The sequence below is a fragment of the Nyctereutes procyonoides genome, unplaced genomic scaffold, assembly GCF_905146905.1.
Source record: "Nyctereutes procyonoides isolate TBG_1078 unplaced genomic scaffold, NYPRO_anot_genome, whole genome shotgun sequence".
Classification (NCBI taxonomy): domain Eukaryota; kingdom Metazoa; phylum Chordata; class Mammalia; order Carnivora; family Canidae; genus Nyctereutes; species Nyctereutes procyonoides.
In genome coordinates, this window is record NW_026575120.1 from 25,271,805 (window position 1) to 25,298,195 (window position 26,391).

The 26,391-nt window shown below is 34.9% G+C and overlaps 1 protein-coding gene across 12 annotated transcripts in view; it reads left to right on the plus strand.

Moving 5' to 3' along the window:
• KMT2C (lysine methyltransferase 2C) overlaps positions 1–26,391 on the plus strand; it is a 282,347-nt gene that overhangs the window by 175,868 nt on the left and 80,088 nt on the right. For 10 of the 12 annotated variants that reach the window (XM_055335130.1, XM_055335137.1, XM_055335136.1 and 7 more), the window contains exons 10-18: positions 1,371–1,540; positions 1,995–2,146; positions 2,996–3,109; positions 4,008–4,085; positions 6,210–6,919; positions 17,102–17,221; positions 19,473–19,589; positions 25,438–25,539; positions 25,716–25,820. In XM_055335130.1, coding sequence (XP_055191105.1) covers positions 1,371–1,540; positions 1,995–2,146; positions 2,996–3,109; positions 4,008–4,085; positions 6,210–6,919; positions 17,102–17,221; positions 19,473–19,589; positions 25,438–25,539; positions 25,716–25,820 — 1,668 coding nt within the window. The remainder of the gene's footprint in view (positions 1–1,370; positions 1,541–1,994; positions 2,147–2,995; positions 3,110–4,007; positions 4,086–6,209; positions 6,920–17,101; positions 17,222–19,472; positions 19,590–25,437; positions 25,540–25,715; positions 25,821–26,391) is intronic. The other 2 variants (XM_055335133.1, XM_055335138.1) reach the window with 2 other exon arrangements.

The following is a 26,391-nucleotide window of genomic DNA, read 5'->3' on the forward strand; positions in this document are numbered from 1 at the left end:
GTTAACTATATATATAACCAATAGTGGAGATAGGTGGCATCCTTGCTTTGTTCCTGACTTTAGTGGGATTGCCTCTATTTAACTAGGTCCCCCCAGTTAAGTAAAATCCTGGCAATGTGTATGTATCACATTTAGAAAATACCCATCCATTTTTATTATCTGAAGAGGTAGATTTTTTAGATACAGGTTTTGACTTTTTTTCCAAAAGCTTTTCCACCATCTATTGAATTTGGTAATTTGCCTTTTCTTTTCAGGCATAATAATATGCCAATTTTTAAAAATAGATTTTCTTTCCTTTTTCGTTTTTAGAGAGAGAGAAAGCACAACTTGGTGGGGGGCCTGGGAGTGGTAGACGGAGAAGGAGAAAGAGAACCTCAGGCAGACTCTGCACTGAGGGCGGAGCCTGATGCCCAACACAGGGCTCAATCTCACCACCCTGAGATCACAGCCTGAGCTAAAATCAAGAGTTGAACACTTAACCAACTGAGCTACTCAGGCGCCAGACATTTCCTAATATTTAACCATTCTTGCATATCTTGTATAAACTGCTAATACTTTGTTCAGGACTTTGCCTTGATATTTATGTGTCCATTTGTTTTAAATCTGTAAGACTTGAGCAATTCATGGTAGTGTTTCTATTTATTTGATAATCAAATCTTTCAAAAAACATAGAATTCCCCCTTTTCCAGTGTTTAGGTTAGATTTGGGGTGGATAACGAGCGCTCACAATTTATCAGCTGTGTGCCCAGAATTTAGGTTGGTTGGCTAAGGGTGCAGCAGAGGGTGATGGTGGGCTTCTGGCAGGCCTTGCACTCCAGACAGTTCTCCTTTGGTAAGGATAGTGCCGTTCTCTGTTCTGAAAATATGAGAAGATGTAATTGGATTTTGGCATGAATTTTACTATAATAAGACATTTGGAGTGGGTCATGATCATTCTTTAGTGTGAATTCTTGTTTTTATTTCCTAAGCTACCTACAAACAAATGAAGTAGCTTAGAAGCACCAATTTGTTTACACAATGCAGAGTCAAATACTTATTCCACACAAGCTACTTCCTGATTCTGGAATATGTTTCTTTTTTAAAGTTTGGGTTGCTATGTTCTTGGTTTTCTTCCTTCCCTGTTTATGTTTTCTTGGATGTCTCTGGGCCCTATTTACATTTTCCTGGAGCTTTTCGTGCAAATTGAATATCTCATCAGATATTTAAAACACACTGCTTTTTCAGAAACGTATACCCTAAATTAGTGTCATGAAAATTAAAGCTTAATGTATAATGTGCAAATGTTTCATTGATTTCAGAAAGGTTCACACCAGAACTGCAATACAAATGCATAACAAACTGTTTTTGTTTTCATTTTTTCTGGTGTTTAGAATTGCAGAATATGTGTAGAGTGTGGCACACGATCTAGTTCTCAGTGGCACCACAATTGCTTGGTATGTGACAGTTGTTACCAACAACAGGATAACTTATGTCCTTTCTGTGGGAAGTGCTACCATCCAGAATTGCAGAAAGACATGCTTCATTGTAATATGTGCAAAAGGTAAGAAGATGTAGTTCTTCCATTGAGTGATCAGTTCTCCTATCATGTGATCATTTGTGCTACCATCTATCCTTGAGTTCCAAGCTTTTATCACTCTAATGATCCTTTGTGTACTGAGTAGTGTTAAAGATGAAATTAAATTACATATTTAACGAGTCTGAAAGGCATAAGGAATTGAATGGGTAAAAGACCAGAGACAAGCATTAGGAGGGGAATGTAAGGAGGAAATGACTTAAAAATATGGAAATAAAAATATGTGAACACCTTTAATGACCTCTGAAAATGCCAGAGGTCTTTTCTAGAGCCATCGCTAGTTGCCAGTCTCTGTAACCTCCTTCTGTCATCCCTTTAACCCTTTCTGTATCCACCTTTTTTAGCAATTGCCTCTTTTTTCCCTAGATAGTAACTTGTCTTTGAATTAGAAAATTTTATTTAAATACATTTATCACTGCAGGTGGGTTCACTTAGAATGTGACAAACCAACAGATCATGAACTGGATTCTCAGTTCAAAGAAGAGTATATCTGCATGTATTGTAAACACATAGCAGCTGAGATGGATCCATTACAGGCAGGTGATGAAATGGTGATGGCTGAAGTCACTACAGGTAAACTTGAGATTTTTTTTTGTGTTTTTTTGATGTGTGCCAGCCAGTCACCAATAAATTATTTTAGTAATAATGAGGTAATCCTGTGTATCAGATCCCATTTTATTCTTAATTTCTCAACCTTTAAGTATACATATGATTCAGGTCATCTCTGAATCTGATGACTGACATCTGATATAGCTCTTTTCCAACTCTTCTAATAACATGAACCCAGGACTGAAGTGCCTTACTCCAGTTGTGTTCTTTCAGCTGGCAATGAAAATTGTCAGTGTTTGGCTGTAATTTGTGCTTTAAAACCTGGGTTATTTCACTCCAAACAAGTTTTAGTTTTATGATGACCTTCTTAAATGTTAACTCATATCTTTTGAGCCCAAATTTTTTTTTAGGTAATTTTAATAGTATTCTGTTGGTTGTGAACATAATCAGAAGTTTTTTGGTGGTCAAGAAAACAGACCTGCCTACAGATCAGTTTTCATTTTAATCAATGTGAATGGCAACTTTTATAAAGTCCTATGGTATCATCTGCAAGAGGTTTAAGTAAATACGTCTTAGTTACTAATGTTTCATTTCCAAGATGCCATCAGTATACAGTTTTATTTATTTTTTTATCAGTATACAGTTTTAGAATGTCCTTTTAAAATAATAAAATGTCAGTAATCCTTTAATTCATAATTTAGATGATTTTTCCATCTGCATCAAAAATGTAGATAGATATTTGGTTGAAAATTTAAAATACAAAGAAGAATTTATGCCATTCTGGGTCATAATAGCAAAGTCATAATTATTTACCTAATTAACAAACCAGAAAAACTTAACTCTAAGCTAAAGAATAAATAATATTCTGTTAAGATTATAACAATGAGATGGAGGTTGAAGGACCTGAGGACCATATGGTATTTCCAGAGCAAGCAATTAATAAAGACATCAGTGATCAGGAGTCCACACCTGGAATTGTTCCAGATGGTAAGAATGTTTTCAGTAATGGATATAGTTTATTTTCAGAAGAAAATGTGTATATACATTGAATATATGAATATTTACTAAAAGTTTACTCTCCTAAATAAAAGTGAGCCACAAAGCATAGTCACTTTAGGAAATTGTTTAGAGAGGAGCTTTCTAGTAAAATAACATTAGAAATTACTAGGGGAAAGGGCATGTATATATATTTGTAGTTCAGCCATAATCTAGACCTAATCATAAATATTTACTTTGGGGGCCAAGTGATTTTCATTAAAAAGCAGTTTGTTATTTTCTCTTTCTTTAGTTATAATTATTGACTAGAGCTGATACTGATAGTGAGATGTTTCATGCTGAGATAATGAAAAATTTATTGTTTTAGATCGTCTCAGTGGTTCTATTGAGGGTATTTCAGTTATTTCAGTGATATTTCAATTAAGCTTTTGGAATGTTGATAATAAATGTTACTATACTTGAGGATCTGGAATTAATGAGACAAAGTTGGGGAAAAACTAGTTATTAAACTTAATCATGGGCTCATCTGACAGTCTGGGATTTTATGTGAAATTTTATATAGATTGAGGGTATACATAAAAAGCCTCAGATTTTCTGAGATTCAGTTTTGTATTTAATAACTTTCATTAAAAGGTATTATTGAATAAGATGTAAAGAAAGATAAGACAAAGCTATCTATAATAATAAATCTTGTCAGAGTACATAATCAGATTCCTAATTTAATCTTCATACCCTACTTAGAAATAAATAGTAACAGTGTATTTTGTGCTTATATTGAATATTGGTATTTGGCAGTAGGATAAAAGTCTTACTCAACTTACTATTGAGAGAGCAGTGTTAGAGAAATTTTGACTCCTTGCTGGAGATTCCATAAATGTGTCATTCACAGCAGTTCACATCCCCACAGAAGAGCAGCAGCAGAATAATCCACCAGAAAGTCTTGATACACATGGTCTTCTCATTTCTGGTAAGCATACTATCTAATTTGATTGAGTTACAACATAATGCTTTTATGACTGTTATGCAAATTTGAGTCATGATCTATTAAGTTAATTTTTCAATCCTTTTCTTAAAAAGACTTGGCATTGGATTTCTAAAGGATGTTAAATTCTCTGTAGAGTTGCTAAATCAGATATTCACTATTAAACAATTTAAAATCAGGGCACCTGGGTGGCTCAGTTGGTAAATCAGCTGCCTTCTGCTCCGGTCATGTTTTTATGGTCCTGGGATCAAGGCTCCCTGCTCAGTGGGGAGTCTGCTTCTCCCTCTCCCTATGCCTCCCTACCCCCACACGTGTGTATGCACACGCTCCCCCCCAAATAAAGAAATAAAATCTTTAAAAAATAAAGTTAAAGTCTTTATAGAAGACTAGTAGTGGAGCTTAATAGAACTGCTTGGGATGTAGAGCATGTTTACTTTTTTTTTTTTTTTTTTTTTTAAAGATATTATTTCTTTATGAGAGAGACCTACAGAGGGAGAGACACAGGCAGAGGGAGAAGCAGGCTCCATGCAGGGAGCCTGATGTGGGACTTGATCCCGGGTCTCCAGGATCATGCCCTGGGCCGAAGGCAGGCAGATGCCCAACTACTGAGCCACCCAGGTGCCCTATCATTCTTTTTTAATGTTAGTATTTTTGAAGCATTTTTTAGTGTAAAAGTACTTGGTATGATCAGATCTGTTATTTGATGTTTTTCCCCTTTATCCTTAACTGTAGTCTTTCAGGGAATAGGAATGAAAAGTGGGATTTCATTTTGCTATCAGAACATAGATAAAGTGCAGTCACCACAGTAAATAGTAAATGAGAAAATTAATATCTCTATTAATGTAACTTAGAAATTGCCTTGATAGTATATAAGTGCATTTTATCCAGTGATCTTACCTGATAGAGCCATGTAGGTCTTATGTAAATTGGATCTTTGATTTTGTTTTTAGGCGTGTTTGAGTTAAAGGCTTATTAACACAGTAGCACCCTGACTTAAAATTTACCAGTTAGTGACTTTAGATATTTCTGATATCTAATTATGTTTATTGACTTGTTAAGCTTTGTTTAATTATCGATGATGAGGAAATACAAAGATTATATCCAAAAAAATGTGTTATGTTAGCAGGTACAGCTAATAAGTAAAGTATCTTCTACCTGTGATTGCTACTCATCTGATTCTGCAGAAGGATTACATCTGAGCACCTGCTATTAAAGAAATCTCTTCATATTCTAGACTAGTCTTTACCTTTTTTTTTTTTTCAGATTTTATTTATGACAGACCGTCAGAGAGAGGGGCAGGGACAGAAAGACAGAGACACAGGCAAAGGGAGAAGCAGGCTCCATGCAGGGAGCCTGACGTGGGACTCCATCCTGGGTCCCCAGGATCAGGCCCTGAACTGAAAGTGGCGCTAAACCCTGAGCCACCCGGGCTGCCCTAGTCTTTACTTTTTAACTTGGAAACCTCGTACAAGATCACTGAGCCTCATTTTTCTAGCTGTTGAAAGAGTATAACTTGACCTACAGAATTGTAAATCTTTTTCTAAATGTTCGAATTGTAATCATATAAGTTAAATAGAATTATATTAGAAATTCTGTTTTAATATTTTACCAGAAACTACCTTAAACTCTAGGGATCCAGGGATCCCTGGGTGGCGCAGCGGTTTGGCGCCTGCCTTTGGCCCAGGGCGCGATCCTGGAGACCCGGGATCGAATCCCACATCGGGCTCCCGGTGCATGGAGCCTGCTTCTCTCTCTGCCTATGTCTCTGTCTCTGCCTCTCTCTCTCTCTCTCTCTCTCTGTGACTATCATAAGTAAATAAAAAGTAAAACAAGAAAACTCTAGGGATCCTATTAAGGTGATGTTTTTGTAGCTTTTATGGCCTGATGTAATTCATAAGTCCTGGTGTATTTTGGCCTTCATTATCTTAATAATTGTTTTCCTTGATAAATACCTTCTGATTTTAGTCAGGGTATAACCATAAGTTTCCATAAGTGTGGAAATCCCTTTTCTCCCTTCTATCCCCTTTCCTGCCCAAGCCTATTATTTTTAAGCCAGAAAAATTTAAATTTATAAATACATCAATATAATAAATATTCCAAATTTTGTAGAATCATCACAAGATAAAATGAACTCTGAAGTGGAAAATCAGATTTCTCATGAAGTTGATAGTGAAAAAATGGAAATGTCTTCTAAAGTGATGCATATTTGTGAAGATCAAAATGAAAACAAAATGGAAGTGACAGAAAACATTGAAGTCCGTACACACCAGATCATTGTGCCGCACGAGGATCTGCAGTTAGAGGAATCCAAAATGCTGGCATCCATAGAAGAATCTCGGCCTCCAAAATCAGCCACTGAATCTGCCATCGTTCCACCGGACACTGTGGTGTCCCCATGTGAGCAAAGTACTTCTTTATGTTCTAAGGAACAGTTGGTTATAGAAAGGGTACAAGAAGAAATGGAACAGAAAGCAAGTTCTGAACCTTCCACTGCATTTACGGACTTTGGAATGGCTCCTGCAGTTGAGAATTGTGTGAAAGATCGTTTATGCCGAGAAGACAAACCTGTAAAACTACCATCTGAGACAGAGTTGTCATTTGTGTCAGCTGCAGACATAAGCAAGGCAAATGTGTCTTCCTCTCCTCTTTCTTCAGACTTGCCTTCCCAGGATATACTGCACACTTACCCTTCAACCCTCAGTGCTTCTGTTGGAAACATTATGCCGACAACATATATCTCAGTCACTCCAAAAATCGGCATGGGTAAACCAGCTATTACCAAAAGAAAATTTTCTCCTGGTAGACCTCGGTCCAAACAGGTAGGGTGATTTTAATGATATGGACAGAAAAATCTTTTGGAGCAATTATATAAAATAAGGTGTATATGGAACTTTGGTTTGGAGGCTAATTTTTCATATTTTCAGGTAGAACTAGATGTAATATTGACCAAAATGTTTTGGCCAATATATATATTAAAAAAAACTGTAATGAAGACTAATTTTTTAAACTCAAGGTAGTTTTACTCAGAATTTCAACTTAGTTGGGACATGCAAATGCAACCTATTTGATTATAGTTTCTAATACAAAACACTTAAATTTTTAATTTCTATTCCACAGTAACAATAGAGCCTTAAAAAAACAGTTAAGTTTTAGTATATTGTAACTAACATTTATTTTTCCCCTCTACTATAGTTGTTTCTTGATATTATTCTTTGTCTCTATTTTTAACTGCTCAAGCTTCAAATTTTACTAAAGGAGTTTTTCATGGTGGGGATTTCTCATTTTAACTTTTTTATTAATTGCTACCTTTTTTGTGCAGCCCCCGTCCCCCACCTTAGGACTTACTTCATTGTTTTCATGAAGAAGTCTTAGAATTGTATTGTTGATATTTAGGAAGTGAGGAGAGTTCTTCCCATGACTTAAGTAGTGTGGCTTTTATCCTTTAAGGATAAGTTCCAGTTCTTTTATAGTGGAATTTAAGTGAAAATAACTCAAGGCAAAATGAAGACACCGTAGCTAAGATTGATTTATTCTACAAAATTTCTGCTTTCTGAAGTTGTTATAAGATGGCAAGATATCAAACAATGTGGTACTCACAATGGTGATTTGAAGGGCAGCCCGGTGGCTCAGCAATTTAGCGCCGCCTTCAGCCCAGAGCCTGATCCTGGAGACGTGGGAGTCCCAAGTCAGGCTTCCTGCATGGAGCCTGCTTCTCCCCTTGCCTGTGTCTCTGCCCCATTCTCCTACCCCCCCACCCCGCCCCCTCTGTCTCTGTCTCTCATGAATAAGTAAAACCTTAAAAAAACAAACAATGGTGATTTGAAGTTTCAAATTAAAATCTGATGATTTAAAATGCTTCCAGTGATTAAAGTTTGCCTTTATAGGAGTAGTATCATCTTGATACTTGATCCAATTTTGGAATCCTAAAATAAGTGGGAAAATAGAATTTTATTCTAATGTGAGAATTAGTCTCCCCTGAATTCTAGGTATATTTTATTCTCTAAAGACAGCAAGTTACATACCAGTTACATACCAGAGGCAAAATTGCCTCATGGGATGGAACTATTTCTGGCAAAGACATTCACAGTAAACTAAGACACTCCTCCATATATGCCTTTCTCTAAGTATTTTCCATGATACTTATTTTATGTTCTACCAAGAGATGGTTTTGTTCTCAAACCAGTTTCCTCTTCCTTACTCTTGTTTTCTTTTCTTGATAATTGTTCAATAACAATTGGCTCTGGTTTTGGCTCTGAAAAAATCTAGCAATGGAGATTTCAATCTCAAATTTAATTTTGGTTCAGATATTTACATTCTTTAAAGATACTGCATCATAAATATTCCTGTCAAATTTTACTGTATTTCTCCTTATTTAAGAGACTTCTATTCCAACTGGGAAGCCATTAGGATTATTTTTCTGTTGAGTTACATTCATTCTAAGATCTATGTGCCTGTGAGTTTGAATGTTAGTATATGTGTGTGTGAGTCTTCCAGGTTTATCCTATTTTATATGACCCATGCCCTAATATTTGTTGTTGCTTCTCCTGTATTCTCTTTTAGTTCCCAATTCTGGTAGTATTCTACTTTCTGTTGAGTTGCCATTGTCTCATTACTGCTTAATAATTTGCTGTTGATCTCATAAACTGTTCATAGGTATGTTTAACCTATTAGGTTGGCATTAGTTGTGTAGCAGACAACCTTCACTTGGTAATACATAGCTTGCTGACGTACTGCTGTTTTTGTGGAGAGTATGAATTGGATAGAACAAGATAGCTCTTTTATTTTTTTATCATTGCTAAGGTACTGAGGTCATAACTCCCAGGGAATATTCCAGTGTATATTTTTATAGTGGAAACCCTGAAGTCTCTTACTCTATGAATTTCTTTGATGTCAAGCATTTCTGTGTTGTATTTTTGGTTTTATTTATTTATTTTATATATTCTTGGTAGGGGGACTGGATATAAAATGAGATGGATGTTCATGGCAGTGACTGTGATATAAGCAAGATTCTTTGGTGTTCAACTGTGTTTGTATTATTAACATCAGTAGTGTTTCCATATTTTGTTGAAGGTCATTAGTTTTCTGGTCTTTACCAGTATAGTGAAGTCTATCCTAATCATTTCATTGCTTAAATTCTGTTTCATAGTGGTCAAATCTTTGTTTATTTACAGTTTTCTAATATGTGAGCTTTTCTAAGAATTCACTTAGAAATTAAATGAATAATTAGAAACAAAACCTGAAAGCTTTTAAATTTGATGTGATAGCTAGTGATCGGATTATGGAATGTTTTCTGGAGAAAGGAGTTAGCCAGGAGAAGGGTAAGCCAGTGCCATCTAACAGAAATTTAATGCAAACCTCATAGATCTAATTTTAAAATTTCTAGTAGTATTAAAAATAAGCAGGTGAAATAAATTTTATTTTATTTTTTTATTTTATTTATTTATTTTTATTTTTTTTAATTTTTATTTACTTATGATAGCCACAGAGAGAGAGAGGCAGAGACACAGGCAGAGGGAGAAACAGGCTCCATGCACCGGGAGCCTGACGTGGGACTCGATCCCGGGTCTCCAGGATTGCGCCCTGGGCCAAAGGCAGGCGCCAAACTGCTGCGCCACCCACGGATCCCGTGAAATAAATTTTAATGTTTAACTTTATATATTAAAAGTATGTTATCATTTGATATGTATAAAAATTATTAATGAGATGTTACGTTCAGTTTTCATGTTAAGTGTTCAAGATCTGGTTTCTTATCATATATATTAGAAATACTTAGTAGCCTCATAATTAGTGACTACCTTATTGGAAATGCAAGGGCAAGCATTTTAAAAACAGGAAAATTTTAGTTCTAGGAGAACTAAATTTAAAGAGAAATACCAACTGAATTTAAGAGTGATAAATTAAGAGTGGTGCTATACTTTCACCACTTTTAAGTATTGAAGTAGAAATAGTCTACATCCTCCAATTGCTCATAGGTCATGTTTTAAAGTGAATGATAAAAACCATTTGTTGTAGCAACAATTCACTGTGTATTTTCAGTGTCCATTAGAGTTTCAGTATACAAAAAATATACAGTATACTGTATACAGTATACAAAAATATGTAATAAATTAATATGAACATATATGTGTACACATATAAAAATGTGTGTAGTGATACTGGAGTATGGATGGGTATATAGATCACTATTCTGATTCTGAAACATCAGGACACAGAACATGGAATCTATACAGGATTATTTTCCCTTTAGAAGAACTTAATCATTGAAGTTTAGTGTTTTATATTGTGCCTTTTACTTGGAAGATTTTTAGGTGCTATTTATTCTATATTCTTCATGAAATGTTTCAAGCATATCTCTGATATACGCTTCAAGACCTTACTCTAGGAACAGTAATGTAAGTTTTTCTGATGGTTATGCATAGAAAAACTCTTTTTGTTTTTTCTTCCTCATTTCAGACACAAGATTTCACAAAGATAAGAGGAAGAAAATAGGTGTGATAGATAGTAGGAAAAGGAAATTGGTGGAGCAGTAACAGGTAGCCAGCTGGACATGGTTTCATATAAATTGTCCCACTGAACCAGTGCTTTTCTTTCTTTCACCCCTTTATTGAAGTTATGCATTTATATATATTTTAGTGTTTCATTTTTCAGTATGTTTATGAGTATATCCACTTTGGATCTTAGGTTTAGAAAAGTTGTTATTGGCCAACTGCATGTTGTAATCGCCTGGGGAGCTTTAAAAACATATTGGTGCAAGGACTCCACCTTGCACCAATTAAAACAGCCTCTGACACTCTTCTTTCACCGTACCCTTGGTAGTAAGTAGAGTCCTGAATTAGAGAAATATGCTACTCGTTGTTACTTTTATGCATGAGACTTTCTACAAGAAATGCTTCTAAAAAGCAGTAGAAAATAGGATGGAAAATTTTTTTATCTTAGCATATCAAATAACATAGTGTGTTTTTTATTTTCTATTTATTTCTCTCATTCCACAGCTCTACTTACCCATTTTAATTTGGAAATTCTGAGATAGTAATCTCAGTCTGTCTTCTGTTATTTATCCTGTTTGTATCACCTTGTTTTATGGAAAAGTATTTCATATAATCACATGACTATGGTCTGTTCTAGACACTTATGTGCTAAGTGCTCTCATGATAGTATTGAAATAAGTGTATTAAACCCATGAGATATGTTTCATTGAAATATTAAATATTTCAATGAAATTTCATAAAAGTAAACATACTCAACTGTATTTTGGAAACTTCCAAATTCTAAGAATTTTTTCATTTTTTATTTTACCCCTCTATAATTTTTTGTTGCTAACATCATATATGTAGAAATCTTAGAAATTTCCATTAATTTCTAAGACTGATATTTATTGAGGGGTTCTCAGAGAAAGTGAAGTTTCTTCAATATAATAGGTTTCCAGGGATGGTACTTCATTAAATCATAGCCACCTTTCCCATTATATTGTGAAGTGGACTTTTTATTATTTTGTTAATTTAACTAATCTTATTATGAACCATAGAATTTTATAACATAGTTGTCTACTGCAATAGCATTTTGAATGAAGTGTTTTAACAAATCAGTTTCATAATCTATTCTTGGGAGAGGAAAACAAACCTCCAGGATGGCAAACTGTAGAGGATTGTGGTTTTGTCAACAATTAATTACAAGTAAGCATTTTCTTTCTCTTTTAAAATAGTAGACACCATTTCTGGTTTGTAAACACAAATCATTTAGTAAGAACCACTGTTGATTTTTTGAGTTTTGTTTTGAAGGCTATAAATCATACTGTCCAAATGAGAGATTCAGTTCTTGTTAAATTATTTCATATCCAGCTTTTAATTAAAATCAGTTTGAATTTTGAAGCATTGCTTGATATAATTTAGACACAGTGGCATTCACTAAAAGGAAAGAAATTATCCCGTGTAGTTTTTTTATTTTTATTTCTTTATTTTTTATTTTTCCCGTGTAGTTTTAATTGTCCATTCTTGGATACCTCTAATGTAAAACCTACATTTCTGATACTTTGTCTTAGAATCTATTAAAGGTGTAATTAGTAACAGCCATGTATTCTGTATTCTTCATGGAGAATAAAAGATGCACTGTAGATACCCAGAGTGATTTTCCACTTACATTCTAGTCTAAATACTATGCTGCCTTTTAAAAAAGTGACTTTTAAGAGGTGTTTTGTATTGTTTACATCAGTTTTTACTGTAATTTGATACCAGGAAAGATTGGTTAATATGAATTCAGCACGGGCAATTCCGTCGTGCAATTACTTGGATTCAGGTCCTTCTTTTCCATTATTGTTTGTATGACACAGGTAAGCATGTTTGTTACCTTGCCAGCTGTCTTGTTTCTTATCTATAAAACTACATCATACTGTTTATGTTGGAATTTAACAATAACACATGTATAGCACCTGACACATAGCAAGTGGCAGTGCTGCCCTGCTTGCTTTCTTGAATTGCAGAGTAATGCAGATATTCTGTGAAAATGATGACTTGAGGAGATAATACTGTATTAGATGTAGCTCTGGAGAACCAATCAGATTGTCTGAAAATTATTTGTCCTGAAATATGCCCATGAAAATAACTGTAGGCCTTGAGTGAGTCAAACATTGGTCACAATACAGTATGTACTAGGTTTCTTGAGTTCAAAGCCACGAAATGGCTGCGCAGATTTTTGGAACTGAACAGTCTATGAATTACACTATGTGATATGTGCTGCAGGAGAGGAAACCCAGGGTACTATGGAAAAGCAGAGGGGGCAAGAGGGAGAGTTCCCCTCAGGCTTGCATGCTGTGTAGGCTAAAATCCAAGAAACACTGCTCTAAGTCACTGAAAAACTGTAGTTTTAAACCTAAAAAATGTCTAGCCCTCTGGGGTGGCAAGCCACAAACACATCCCCTTTCTTTTGGTTTTCTTGTGCCTGTGGTGATATTTCCAAAGCCATTACTAGCACCAGCCAAATTCACATTCCTAAATTATTGAAGGCTTTAAGCTGGTAACAGCTGTTTTTGTACTTTTATAGCATCTTATCAAAGCACTATCAGGACTAAATTTCTTCCATTTGATGTTGAACTCAGTTTTGTATATGAGACTTATTTATGTGAAAAGAATTCTGTAAGTCATAAAAACGAGTCGTTTGCTGCTGTGGCTGTAAGGTGAATGTATATACCAAAAAGGAATTATAAATGCTTAGGTTTTCTGTTTCTCTCGCTGGTCATCCTTTCTGCTCTCTCTCCATCATTTTTGGTCTCTCTAAATCAGACTCATCGTTTCATGGCAACCTTGGTTTTGCATAGCATGTTGGGAGAGGCTGGAACTGAGTGAGGATGACTTGGAGGTGCCAAGTCTGCCCAGGACCAAACCTCTGGCTGCTCTTGAAACTTTTCCAGTAGATTAGGGTACTCTTGGGTTCTAATTATGACATTGATCATACTTAACAGCAAGCAACAGGATTACGCTTCTAATAATAGAAAGTTGACCATAATATCCTTTTCTCCACTTGCCATTATTGTTTTCCTTTTCCTTTCCCACAGCCCTTTTAACAGCAGTATGATTTACTAGGCTGGTAAATTTACCTGAGAAATTGGCCTTGAGAAAGAAACTTAATACCAACTTTAAACAGGTTTTGGGTTCAGTAATTCTTGTTAGAATCTAATTCAATCTCAACCAAGTGGTATATATTTTTTTTAAGTTACTATAGGATTTGATAGCAAGTTTCTTCTCTGTAGCTCTCTTTACATCTTAGTCTCCTGATGGCTACATTTTGAACCCTTTTGCTTTTAATTTGTTTTGTACGTAGTTTAACAGTACATTGGATGGATTGGTAATTTCTTTTTTCGGTGAGGAAAGGCAGGAATGTAGGCTTTATCTGATGGGGCAATTAGTATGTTTCATAGTACAATGCTTATTGATGCATTTTTGTATCCAAAAAAAAAAATGCTCAGTGGGAATAAAAACCAGGCATTCAATAAGCCTTGAATAGAATGCTTAACATAGCAGTGAACAAGAATGGTCTCTTCTCAAGCTTCTAGTCCAATGGCAACACATAAATCCAAATGTAGCAAGTATAAGTTCAAGTTTAACAATAGTGTAAACCATGTTTCAGTATTTGGGAGCTGACCTCTGAATTGTCTGTGTAAATTCTTTTTCATCAAAGCTGAGATCTGTAGGATAATTTATAACTAAAGTTGATAATTATAGCTGTATTTTAAAGTCTAAAGAATATATTAGGTAATTTCTTCATTGTCAAAACATCTAAGTATAATCATAATTTTTCTCCAGTTCCTATAAAATTGCACACAATCTATCTTCCAATGTCTTATGATAATATACTTATTAAAATTCATAATATAATTACCCAAGCTTTTATTATATAAGTTCTTCATAGCAGTTGAATGGTTTTCTAATTATTCCTGAAGTGGCATCCAAACATTCTTGATCTATGGAGCCCTACATTTTGTTCATCAATGTTCTCCGAAGTGTAAATGTTTTTAAAATGAGACACAATTTTGGCATCAAAGCTAACTTTTAAATTATGGTGAATAACATATTATCTGAGAGTATGACTTTTTATAGTATTTTTTTTTAAGAGCTGTCTACTGACATAACATTAAGTGATCCACCAAAAGGAAGTTTATGCAGTAGCCAAATATTGTCAGAGAAAAGCCAGTGGAAGTGTTGAGAGAACTGAATTGAGATATCTTTTGTCCCTATTCTGTACCAATAAATAGAAACAGTAGAACACCTGACCCCAAATTTCAAATAGTGAGAAGATGCAAAACATGTTGTAAGGGAGATGATAGTTCAGCTGGAGCGCTGAAGAAAGGCATCTCTGAGGGAGAAATGTCCGAGCCCATACCTGAAGAATCAGAAGCAGCAGCCGTCCATTGGGGAGTCAGGAGGCCCCCAGCTGAAGAGAATGGCATGTTTAAAGGAAAGCAAGGTAGCTGGGTCACACCCATTTCATGAGAGAGGGCCACAGGATAAAGTGGGAGAGAGACACCGGGAAAGGATTGCAGTAAAGTGCCTTGAGAAGCTGTTGGAAGGGTTTAAAACGAGGTGGTGTCTTGCTCGATCAGATTTACATTTTTGCAAGTCCTTCTGGCTGTTGTGCAGGGAAGGGCTTAGGGAGATGCAGGGTAGGGAGAATCATGAAGAGCCCGAAGACTGCCGAATTTACTGATGGTTTGGATTGAAGGAGTGGCAGGGGAGAGTGATGAGGGAGAAGAACAGATCAGATGAGGGCTGGAATCCATTTCTAAAGATGGGGGAGATTGTGAGCCAGAACTGGGTAAGGGAGAGATTGTTGTAGACGTGCTAAACTGGAGAGATTTGGTGTGACAGGATGGAAGTGCTAAGAAGGAAGTTGAAAACTGTACTGACTTCCGCAGGAACATGTTGGAATTAGAAATGTAAATTTGGGAGACAACAACCTTCAAGATGGTGTTTACCGGCCTCCTTAGAGATCGTACCATTTAGAAAGAGACTACACAGAGAAGAGCGTTGTCTAGGCTCAACCCCAGGAAACACTGGGCTTTGGAGGTCAGGTGGAGGGAGAACGTGCTCGGGGGACAGAAAGGTCATCAGAGCAGGGCAGGGCCACATTCACGGGTATGTTGCCACATTGAACCCAACAGAACTGGATGTAGGTGTTGACAGTGTGAGTACAGTGAGAATAGAAAAATGACTCTGGCAGCATAGAGGTTTCCCAGAGAACCTGGATGCAGCTGGAAAGACCACTCAGGTGTAGATACAAGTTGATCTGATAGTAGTAACACGGGGTAATTCACCTGTTAGTAAAATTAGCGTAGCCATTCCCTGAGTTTGAGGGGAGGTTAATTGAAACCAGTCTCTTCCTTGTGTGGTTTTTCTCAAAATAATGTTATTGCATTAATTATCTGATCTCCAGAGGGCAGTCAAACTCTTACTTTGGTTGATTATTTAAATTGCTGGTGGTAGTTTTGTGTGATTAATAGGCTACTATTTGTTAGTGTGATAATATTCTAGAAACCTGGTAAGTACTGTGTTTTTTAAGTTTGGGTCATTTAATTGATAAAAGTTATAGCATGTGTTCTGGAATTACCTAATTCAAAATAGGCTCTTTATTGTTTGACATTTGTTTTGTGTTTTTCTTTAAAATGTTATCTTTGTGGTGTAGACATTTTTATTTATGCTGCGTAGCATCCTCATCAGATTAGTTCAAGTTATTGCTGAATGTGGTTATTAAGAAGTAAAATGTCTTTCATTTTAACTACTTTAATAAGATACTATTTCTTGTATAAATAACCAAGTATCTCAGGCATTTTAATTTGCAAATTTAGGACAATTTGCTTTAATATTTTTCATTGTACAAATTAGTCCCATGGATGTAATCTAACGATAATAGTTCCCTAAATAAAAATAAAAACCAAAATCACAACTAGTGGTCACTAGAAGGAAAAGTAGTTAAATGCTAGGATTATAGCTGATATTGCATCTTAAGATTGAACACTAACTTTCCATAATTTAAAGTGAATGTTTCCATCGATTGCTCAGATTTCCTTTGTCTCCTGGTATGGTTATTTTTAGCAATAGGTGTACCTAACATTCTTAAAGATAGAATGATAGTTGTTAGAAGACAACAACCCCCAAGTAGTTTCTTATATAAAGTGTTAATTCTTAGAATTTAATTGACTTTTATTTATATTTTGTTTCTATAATTGCCATTCATGAGTCAGTGTTGATGTCCTTATAAACCCTAATTCCTAATATGTTTCATTGTACTAATGTTTCAATCTGAATAAAATACGTAATGTAAATTGTAGCTGCAAACATTTAAGTATAAAATCATTGTAAGTGTTAAGCTTATTTTCCCTACCTTGAAGCAATTTGTCCTAAATTTCCATACGTCTGCATTTGTTTTGCTGTTCTGAAATTCCTCAGTTGCTGGCTTTGACCTTTTACGTTGCCGAGTTTTATACATCTATTTTCTCACCTGCCATATCCTAGGGGGCTTGGAGTACCCATAATACAGTGAGCCCACCTTCCTGGTCCCCAGACATTTCAGAAGGTCGGGAAATTTTTAAACCCAGGCAGCTTCCTGGCAGTGCCATTTGGAGCATCAAAGTGGTAAATAAAATTGCATTTACATTCATATATCATTTCTTTCTGGTTGGTTTTGTCCGAGTAGATGTGTTAAGAATTGAACCATTCTTTTCTAAATAAGTAGTGCAGATTCCAGAGCCACTTTTTTAATCTAAAAGTTTTAGTATGAAGAATCAACATGCTTGCACTTAAAAATCTGGATTAGGAGGAAATTAAATTGCAATTTTACATGACTGATTTTAAGAGTGAATTTTTAGTAACTTCTTTTTATGGTTTTCTTTTATGTTGTAATTACCAGCGTTTCTATGGAGGAAAACCCTTGTTGCATAGGCTATAAAGTATTTTAGGACTTGCTCATTCTTGATAATCATAAAATTTTGTTGCTTAGAAAAGAACAAAAGAAAACTACATAATCTATTATGTGCTAATGGAGAAGAAATACCAGAATCGCAGCAGATTTCAATGCCTGTGTTAATAACCTCACAATTATAGGGCCTCTCTCTCTCATGTCATTGATGGAGGATTCTGCTAGTTCTTGAAGTGAGTTATATAGTCTGATGCATTTTAGAGGGTAGAAAATAAATGTGAAAAGTATTAATCATCTGAAAAGTTAAAATATTTGACTAGAGAAGAGAATTTTTTTCCTCTTCTATATTTAATATGATTCTGAAATAAGGCTGTTTATTTTAGACTTATCAAGGGTTTCAAAGGAGTTCTAGATTCTACTTTCTTATTTCTATCACTATTAGAACTATTTTTCAGCTCACTCTGATATCATGCAAGGTGTTGAAAATAGAGACAGTTGCTTTAAGAGCATAAAAGATGTTTTGATAAATTTGTAGCAAATACCACAACTTTTCACTTACTCTCATCTGTGTCTTTAGATGCTGGAAAAATAGATTATAGCCCTGATTTAATAATTGACTTAATTAAAAAAAATTCTTTTATACTTAAAACTATGCAGTTTGACCCTCCCTTATCCCTTGTTCAAAAAAGCATAGGAACTCTAAAAGAAGAGCAGTTTAAGAGAACTAGGAGAGGCAATTTGTAATTATTAACACTGAAGGGAAAAAAGATTACCCCCTTCCTTTCTGCTCATGTTCATCTGTTTTATGCTCACACTATAACCATAAATGATCAACTTGGAAACTGTTATGCTAAATAGGTAATGAGTTCAGCATTTCAAACTGCAATAGAAATGATGTTAGTTGAAAATGTGGCATATTATTTAACTTATGGGAAAAATCAGGATTTTCCGGAGTATTTTTAATAATTTTAGATATCAGAATGTTGTCAATGTGTTGATATCAGACTTTTTTAGGAAGTAACGCATAAGTCTGCATATAAACAAAACAACAGTAATAAATAACCCAAGTATTTATTTGTTAAAGTATCAGGGAATTTAACCTGTTTTCCCAAAGAATACTTTTATACATTGGGTAAAAATTCAGATCAGTTATTTGTATTTCAAGTAATTATATCCTGATGAGTTAAAGCAAGCTGTTTACTCTATTAGCTTTCCTGTAATCTTTAAATACATTATCCTTTAAGTACTGTGGTAGAGTGAGGTACATCTGTTCAGTTCATACAGCTATTGAATAGTAAAGGAAACTGACAATTTTAATGACAGGAAAAATATTGATACACACTAGCAAAATTTAGCTTTCATGCAGTGTAGTAGCAGTGCAGAATACTGGTTGAGAGTGTGGACACTGGAGCACTACAGTTGCTAGCTCTAGACTTTGGACAAGTTACTTTTTATCCCTCGACGCATTTATCTCTAAAATGGGGATAATAAAATACTACTGGCCTTGTGAGTTGTGAGTAAAAGGTGCTTAGAGTGGTGTATAGAAGTACTCAATATATGTCAGCTATTGCTACAATTACAGAGAACAGTTAGCAAGAGAGTCTTTCCTTACACTTGCTCTGTATTGAATACAAATTGGTTGGGATTGTGTCTGTTGAGCTACTTAGAATGTAGGATTAGGAAGTGGAAAAATAAGGCCAAGGTTTACTGATAGAGCATTCACAATATGAGTCCCAACATTTGATTCTAAGATCATAGGCATTTTATGTCTATACTTTTAAGTTGCATAATACATGTTGAAAGATAAAAATAATAAGCCTGGTCTCTTAATATTTAACCTCTAATCAGAGTAAGAAAAGCAAGTATTTGTGTGTTATAACCTTTAATAAAATGTTTTAGCTCACATTGGATTTTAATATTCCTTTGGATTTTTGCAGAATGCTGATTTTTCCCTTCTCTGTTATGTAGGGCCGTGGGTCAGGATTTCCAGGAAAGCGGAGACCTCGTGGTGCGGGGTTGTCAGGACGAGGTGGCAGAGGCAGGTCAAAATTGAAAAGTGGAATTGGAGCAGTTGTGTTACCTGGGGTAAGGCTCATGTCTCATTTGCTTTATCTTTGCTATTATAATCCATAATTTATTGAGTGATGATGATAATCTCATTTGTAAAATTACTAGATTGTAAGAGTCACATAAATAAGCCAAAATTTTTATTTTACCTTATCTCCACCCCCCACCCCCCTTTTTAAAAACACTTCTGGTCAAGTTTTCATTTAAATTTTCTTTTAATATTTTATATTTCCCATCTTTTTACTCTTTTCTTACCTTCCTCTTTGACCTTTCTATGCCAACCATTCTTATATATATATATATATATATACTGCTTCTTTAATAACAGCAAATTCCTGTTACGTTATTGCAAAACCTTAATTTTGAAAACCTTAAGTTGGTGTTTTAAGTTTTTTATTGTAATATGGCTTACAGAAGAAACTAGAAATGTTGCAGATTAGTACATACTCTAAAAATGTTGAAAATTTTATGACTGTTTTTGATATATTTTAACTCAGGATTGATCAGTTTTTGCTCAATGGCATGTATATGAGGCTTTATTTAAGTGTGTATTGAAAAAAAAATCTGTATTTGGCAAAGAGTGGCAAATATTTCATGTGGTAACTTTACTATTTTACCAAAATCCTGTTTTTCAAATTCTGATTGTCATTTTAAGTTCAGGAGAACAGGGATCCCTGGGTGGCGCAGCGGTTTAGCGCCTGCCTTTGGCCCAGGGCGCGATCCTGGAGACCCAGGATCGAATCCCACGTCGGGCTCCCGGTGCATGGAGCCTGCTTCTCCCTCTGCCTGTGTCTCTGCCTCTCTCTCTCTGTGTGACTATCATATATTAAAAAAAATAAGTTCAGGAGAACAGTGAATTGTTCAGTTTGTTCCACAGTTGGTTTATCTGTTCATCTATCAGAGGATTGTATGGTTGCTTCCATTTTTTGGCTATTAAAAACAAAACTGCTAAACAAGAAAAAAAAAACCCTGCTGTGAACTTTTATGTTAAATCTGTATGTGGACATGGATTTTGTTGTTTTCCAGTGAGTAGGTATCTGGGAGTGGGATGGCTCGATACCGGATAGGTGTATGCTTAGCTTGTACTTTCTATGCTTAGTTTTAATTTCAGCCTCTTTAACAGGTGTGTTAATAGTACCTCATTTGCATTTCTCTCATGACTAATGATGTTGATCATCTTTTCAGATGCTTATTTCTTTGGTAAAGTCTTCAAATCTTTAGTATATTTTAAAAATTTGAGTAGGTTTTTTTTTTTAACTTAGTTTTGCATTTTCTTAATGTATTCTAGACACAAATTCTTTGCCATGTCTTAACTGTTTGGAACAGCAAATGTTTTAATTTTGATGAAGTCCCATTTATTATTTTTTCTTTTATGATTGTGCTTTTGGTGCCTGAGAAATAATTGCATAACTCAAGTATAGAAACAGGTTCCATGATTTCTTCTAGTTTTTGGTTTTAGGTGTTGCATTTAACTACATCATCCAATGTTAATTAATTTATATGTATGAGATGAATATGGTTCAAAGGTCATATTTTTGTATACTGAATGAATATCCAGTTGTTTAAGCACCATTTCTCTGAATTGCCTTTGTATCACTCTTAAAAATCAGTGTATTTGTGGATCTAATTTTAAAATCTTTGTGCAATACTAGTGATCCATTTCTCCATCTTTAGGCCAATGATACTATATTGAATACTTGTACTTTCTAACTACTATTGAAATCAGACACTGTTAGTCTTCTATTTTTTTACTTGGGGAAGGTTGAGGTTTTAATGGTGAAGAGTCTTTTAACCATGAACATTGTGTATCTCTGTTTCTTTAGGTCTTTTTAAATTTGTCACATCGATATTTTTTTTACAACATAAATGTCTTTTGCATTATTTCTCAGATTTATCTCTAAGTTTTCCACATTTTCTCTGCTATTGTAAATGGCAGAGCTGTCTCAATTCAAATTGTAGTTGTCTTTTGCTACTATCTAGAAACAGTCATTTTTATGTATTGATTTTTGTATCCTATAACTTTACTAATAAACTCCTGTATGACTTCTAGTTGCTTATTTGTAGAGCCTGTTGAATTTTCTATACTTATGATCATGATGTTTGCAAATAAAATTTTATGTCTGTTTAATCTGGAGGGTTTTTGTTTCTACTCTTTATTGCATTTCCTATTATCTTCAGTACAGTGTTAGAAGTGATGCGATAACCTTGTCTTCTTTCTGCTCTTGAGGAGCGAAAACATTTAATCTTATTTTTTTGTATATGTTTTTATTGGAGTTCGATTTGCCAACATATAGCATAACACCCAGTGCTCATCGCGTCAAGTGCCCCCCTCAGTGCCTGTCACCCAGTCACCCCACCCCCCCTGCCCACTTCCCTTTCCACAACCCCTTGTTTCCCAGAGTTTAGGAGTCTCTCATGTTCTGTCATCCTCACTGATATTTCCCACTCACTTTCTCTCCTTTCCCCATATTCCCAACCTTTAATCTTTTGTCATGGAATATGGTGTTAGCTCTAGTTTTATTTTTTTGAAAGATTTATTTATTTTAGAGACAGAGAGGAAGTGTGTGCATGAGTGTGTGTGGGGAGGAGGGCACAGGGTGATGCGGAGAGAGAATCTCTAGGATTTTTATGGTTTTAGGTCTTAAATTTATATCTGTTTTGAATTTATTTTCATATATGGTGTAAGAAAGTGGCCCAGTTTCATTCTTTTACCTGTTGCTGTCCAGTTTTCCCAGTAAGATTTGTTGAAGAGACTTTCACTTTTCATGGGAAGATTCTTAACTATATATTCAGTTTCTCTGGTAGGTATGTGCTATTTAGGTTATCTATCCTTATACGAATTTGTCTTTCAAGGAATTTGTCCATTTCATGTAAGTTGACAAAGCTATTGGCCTATTATCCTTATAATATCTGTAGAATATGTAATGATGTCGCCTTCCTCATTCCCAATATTGGCGATGTGTGTCTTTTCCTGGTTGGTCTTGCTGCAGGTTTCTCAATCTTATTGATCTTGAGCCAGCTTTTGCTTTCATTTATTTTTCTCTGTTTTTTTCCTCTATTTTAGATTTCATTGATTTCCACTTTGATCTTTACTGTTTTCTTCCTCTCACTTTGAGTTCAATTTGCTCTCCTTTTTTTTCTTTATTTACTTATGTTTTTGCTTGGAAATCCCCCACTTTGGAGGTTTGGGTTAAAGCTTTCTTTTTTCTTAGGCTTATATCTGTGGTCCAGCCAAATAAAACTTTTGTCACTTTTAGGATAAATCAGACTAATATGTATGTAGGCAATACTAGGACACTATCTCAAAGATTGCCTTTTTTACCCTTAGAGTAGGGTTTATGTATCTAGTAATTTAAAGGTCATGAAATAAAGTATAAAATGAAAACAGTGGGTCATTAAGCTACATGATAGTGTTTTCCTTACACATGCAATTGCTGTTTAAAAACCTTGATTTTTGGGGATCCCTGGGTGGCTCAGCGGTTTAGCACCTGCCTTCAGCCCAGGGAATGATCCTGGGGTCCCAGGATCGAGTCCTGCATCGGGCTCCCTGCAAGGAGCCTGCTTCTCCCTTTGCCTGTGCCTCCGCCTCTGTGTGTGTGTGTGTGTGTGTGTGTCTCTCTCATGAGTAAATAAATAAAATCTTTAAAAAAAATAAAAATAAAAACCTTGATTTTTTTTTTTAAGTACTTACAATTTATGCTCTTTGAATCTAGGGGATATTGCAGCTTTCTGTACAGACTTTGTTTCTGGTTTATGCTGGGAATATTGTAGTGCATTCTTGTTTCTTATTTTGAATAAAACTGTTCTCTGAATTTTATTTTGAAAATAATATTTTATCATTTATTTGAGCCTATTCTCTAAGTATCATCTAATTATAGAACCTGTATTGTTTTCTGTGTTGAAGATGGGGATGTAGAAATGGATAGTTTTTATTTCAGTTTACTTTTGTTAGCTGTATTTTAGCTGCTGCCACAGTTTCATGTTTTAATAATATTTTCAGTATATCTTTAGTCCTGTGGGCGAATTACTGGTAACTTCACTTTTAGTAGACAGTTATTACTAATGGAATGATATTTTACTTTATGAATCATCTTGTTTGACTTGCTAAAGTCTTAAAATGCTAATTTTGAGATATACTTTTGTTTGTTTTTTTTTTTTAAGAGAGGTGGGGGAGAGGGAGAAAGAACTATAAGCTGGCTCCATGCCCAGTGCAGAGCCCAATGTGGGGCTTGATTTCACAACCCTGAGATCTTGATCTGAGCTGAAATCAAGAGTCAGATACTTAACCAACTGAGCCACGGCATGCAACTTGAGATGCACATTTTAAAATATATTTCCTCAAAAAAGAATAAAAACATCCTGATCAAAAAAGCTGTCTATACTTCTGCTGCCTCTTGAGTCTTGACATTTTTTCTTTTTATCTGTTTGGTGCATTTACAATATTAGGTTGATCCATATGAAGTTGCCAACTTTCAACCATTTTTGACCTGGAAAAACAGCAACTTATGATTGAACCTATTTTATGTGCTTGTAGACTGCACATAATTGCTTTGCATATTTTTGTACCATAGTGCTCTACCTCACATATGCTTCTGTGTCTTATTTTTCTACCCAGCTCTGTGGCGTGGTGAAATTTTTTTTTTTTTTGATGGAAATCAAAACAAATTTCTACCACTGTTTTTTAAATGCTGCATCTTTCCAGTTTGGATTTGCCATGGTTTTAGTAATGCCCTAGTGAGGACTATTTAGGTTGCTTACAGTTTTCTCTTGCAGTCTTTAGACTTATTATGACCGTAAATTGCTTTTATGGTTGGTTCTATAATAAAACAGTAGTGCTGTCCATTAGAACTGCTTTTAATCTTATTTGCACTGAAAAATATTATTCCTGTAATATATTCCATTTTTTTTTAGTTCTTTCAGTCATTCCTCAAGAACAACAATACTATTACTTTTTATTTTGAACTTAACCTATTGTGTTTCATGTCTGTCCTTCCAGGCTAGATTGTAAGCTTACTTTAAGGGAAGAGAATCATATTTTAAAATTTTGGCATTGGTCTCCCTGTTCTCTTTTTTTAGTAACAAATTTAGAGCTTTTTTCATAATCATTCTGGAAATAATTATTAACAAGACAATGGGTACTTAGTTGATTTGGTGAAATTTAGCCAAGTCCAGAAATAGGTATCTATGGCTGATAATCTTTTGGCTAAGACTGAAATTTTGATACATTATTCAAAATAATATTTCATAGCGGTGCTGTCCAAAAGAAGTATATCACATATGCAATTTAAAACTTTATAGCTACATTAAAAAAGGGAAGAGGAACAGGTGAAATTTAACCTTAATGTATACCTACCTTTTGACCCAACATATCCAAAATACTACCATTTTAACATGTATTATATAAAATATGTAAAAATAATTTATAAGCTATATGTTTATGGGGATTTTTGGTTTGTTTGTTTGATACATAAGTCTTTGAAGCCTGGTAGGTATTTTATACTTCTAGGACATCTCAGTTTTGACTAGTGGGATTGCAGGTTTGAGAGTTACTGGAATGGAGTGTTACAATTATATGTAGGTATATGTATGTCGCGATACATACGTATACAGACACACAAATATAATACAGTTCCTTTTGTTTGTTTCTTCATAAAATTTATGGCTAATTAAGTCCTAATTAAGGGTGGTTTAATTTTCTCATTGGTCCTGATCTATGGGACTTGTAACTCTCTTCACTTCAGGTAACTCTTGGAGTTGTTACTCTGAGACTTGGCAGAAGTTGTATTTTACATATGAATCTTCTCATGCTTCTTAAGTGTGCTATAAGTGAAGAGTGTGACTGTGCACTCTCTTTTGCTTTCTGTAGGTGTCTGCTACAGATGTTTCATCGAATAAGGATGAAGAAGAAAACTCCATGCACAACACGGTGGTACTGTTTTCTAGCAGCGACAAGTTCACCTTGCACCAGGTTTGAGCTCAGTTCTCCTCCACTTCGAGTTCCTGTCTCCCCCTTTCTGCTGTATCCCACATGCACTGAAGTCCTCCGCTCTTTAGCTTTAGAGCTCTATGAGCTAAAAAATAAAACTAGTACATTTTTAACTGTGTCTTTGATGTCGATTACTATGTTCATGTTTTTAATTTCAGGATATGTGTGTAGTTTGTGGCAGTTTCGGCCAAGGGGCAGAGGGAAGGCTGCTTGCCTGCTCTCAGTGTGGCCAGTGTTACCATCCGTACTGTGTCAGTATTAAGGTAAATAGACATACATTTAAATCTGTTAAAAATGTATTGAAATTTGATATTTCTTATAATTAATCGTTTGCTAGGATTATTAGACATGTGACAGTATTTATTTAATATTTATATATTACCTTTCAAGTGTTAACTGAAAAAATTAACTTCTATAAATCTGTGCTCTTAAATTGTAGTGGTTATCCTGCTGTCTTGAAAAACTAAAAATAAAAAATGCATATCTTTAAAAGATACTTCATATTTTTATTTGCTAAGGAATGAGGTTTAGTCAATCCATTCTGTCTGGTGATAATAAAAAAAAGTTGACACCAACCACAGACCTTAATAAAAATCCATTCATTCACCTGTCCCTTCCCATGTTCATTCTTCTGAATCCTCACCTGTATATGAAAGGACATTTTCTGTAAGGCTTCTTGAACCAGTGGGTATTTTAAAATCCATTTTGGAGCAATTTTGACCATTCCTTCATATTTTTCTGTTCCCCACACCTCTTTTCTGGAATCTTAGTGGTATATGTGCATAATTGCATGATATTGTCTCCAGATTGTTCTCACTTTGTTGATTTTTCTCT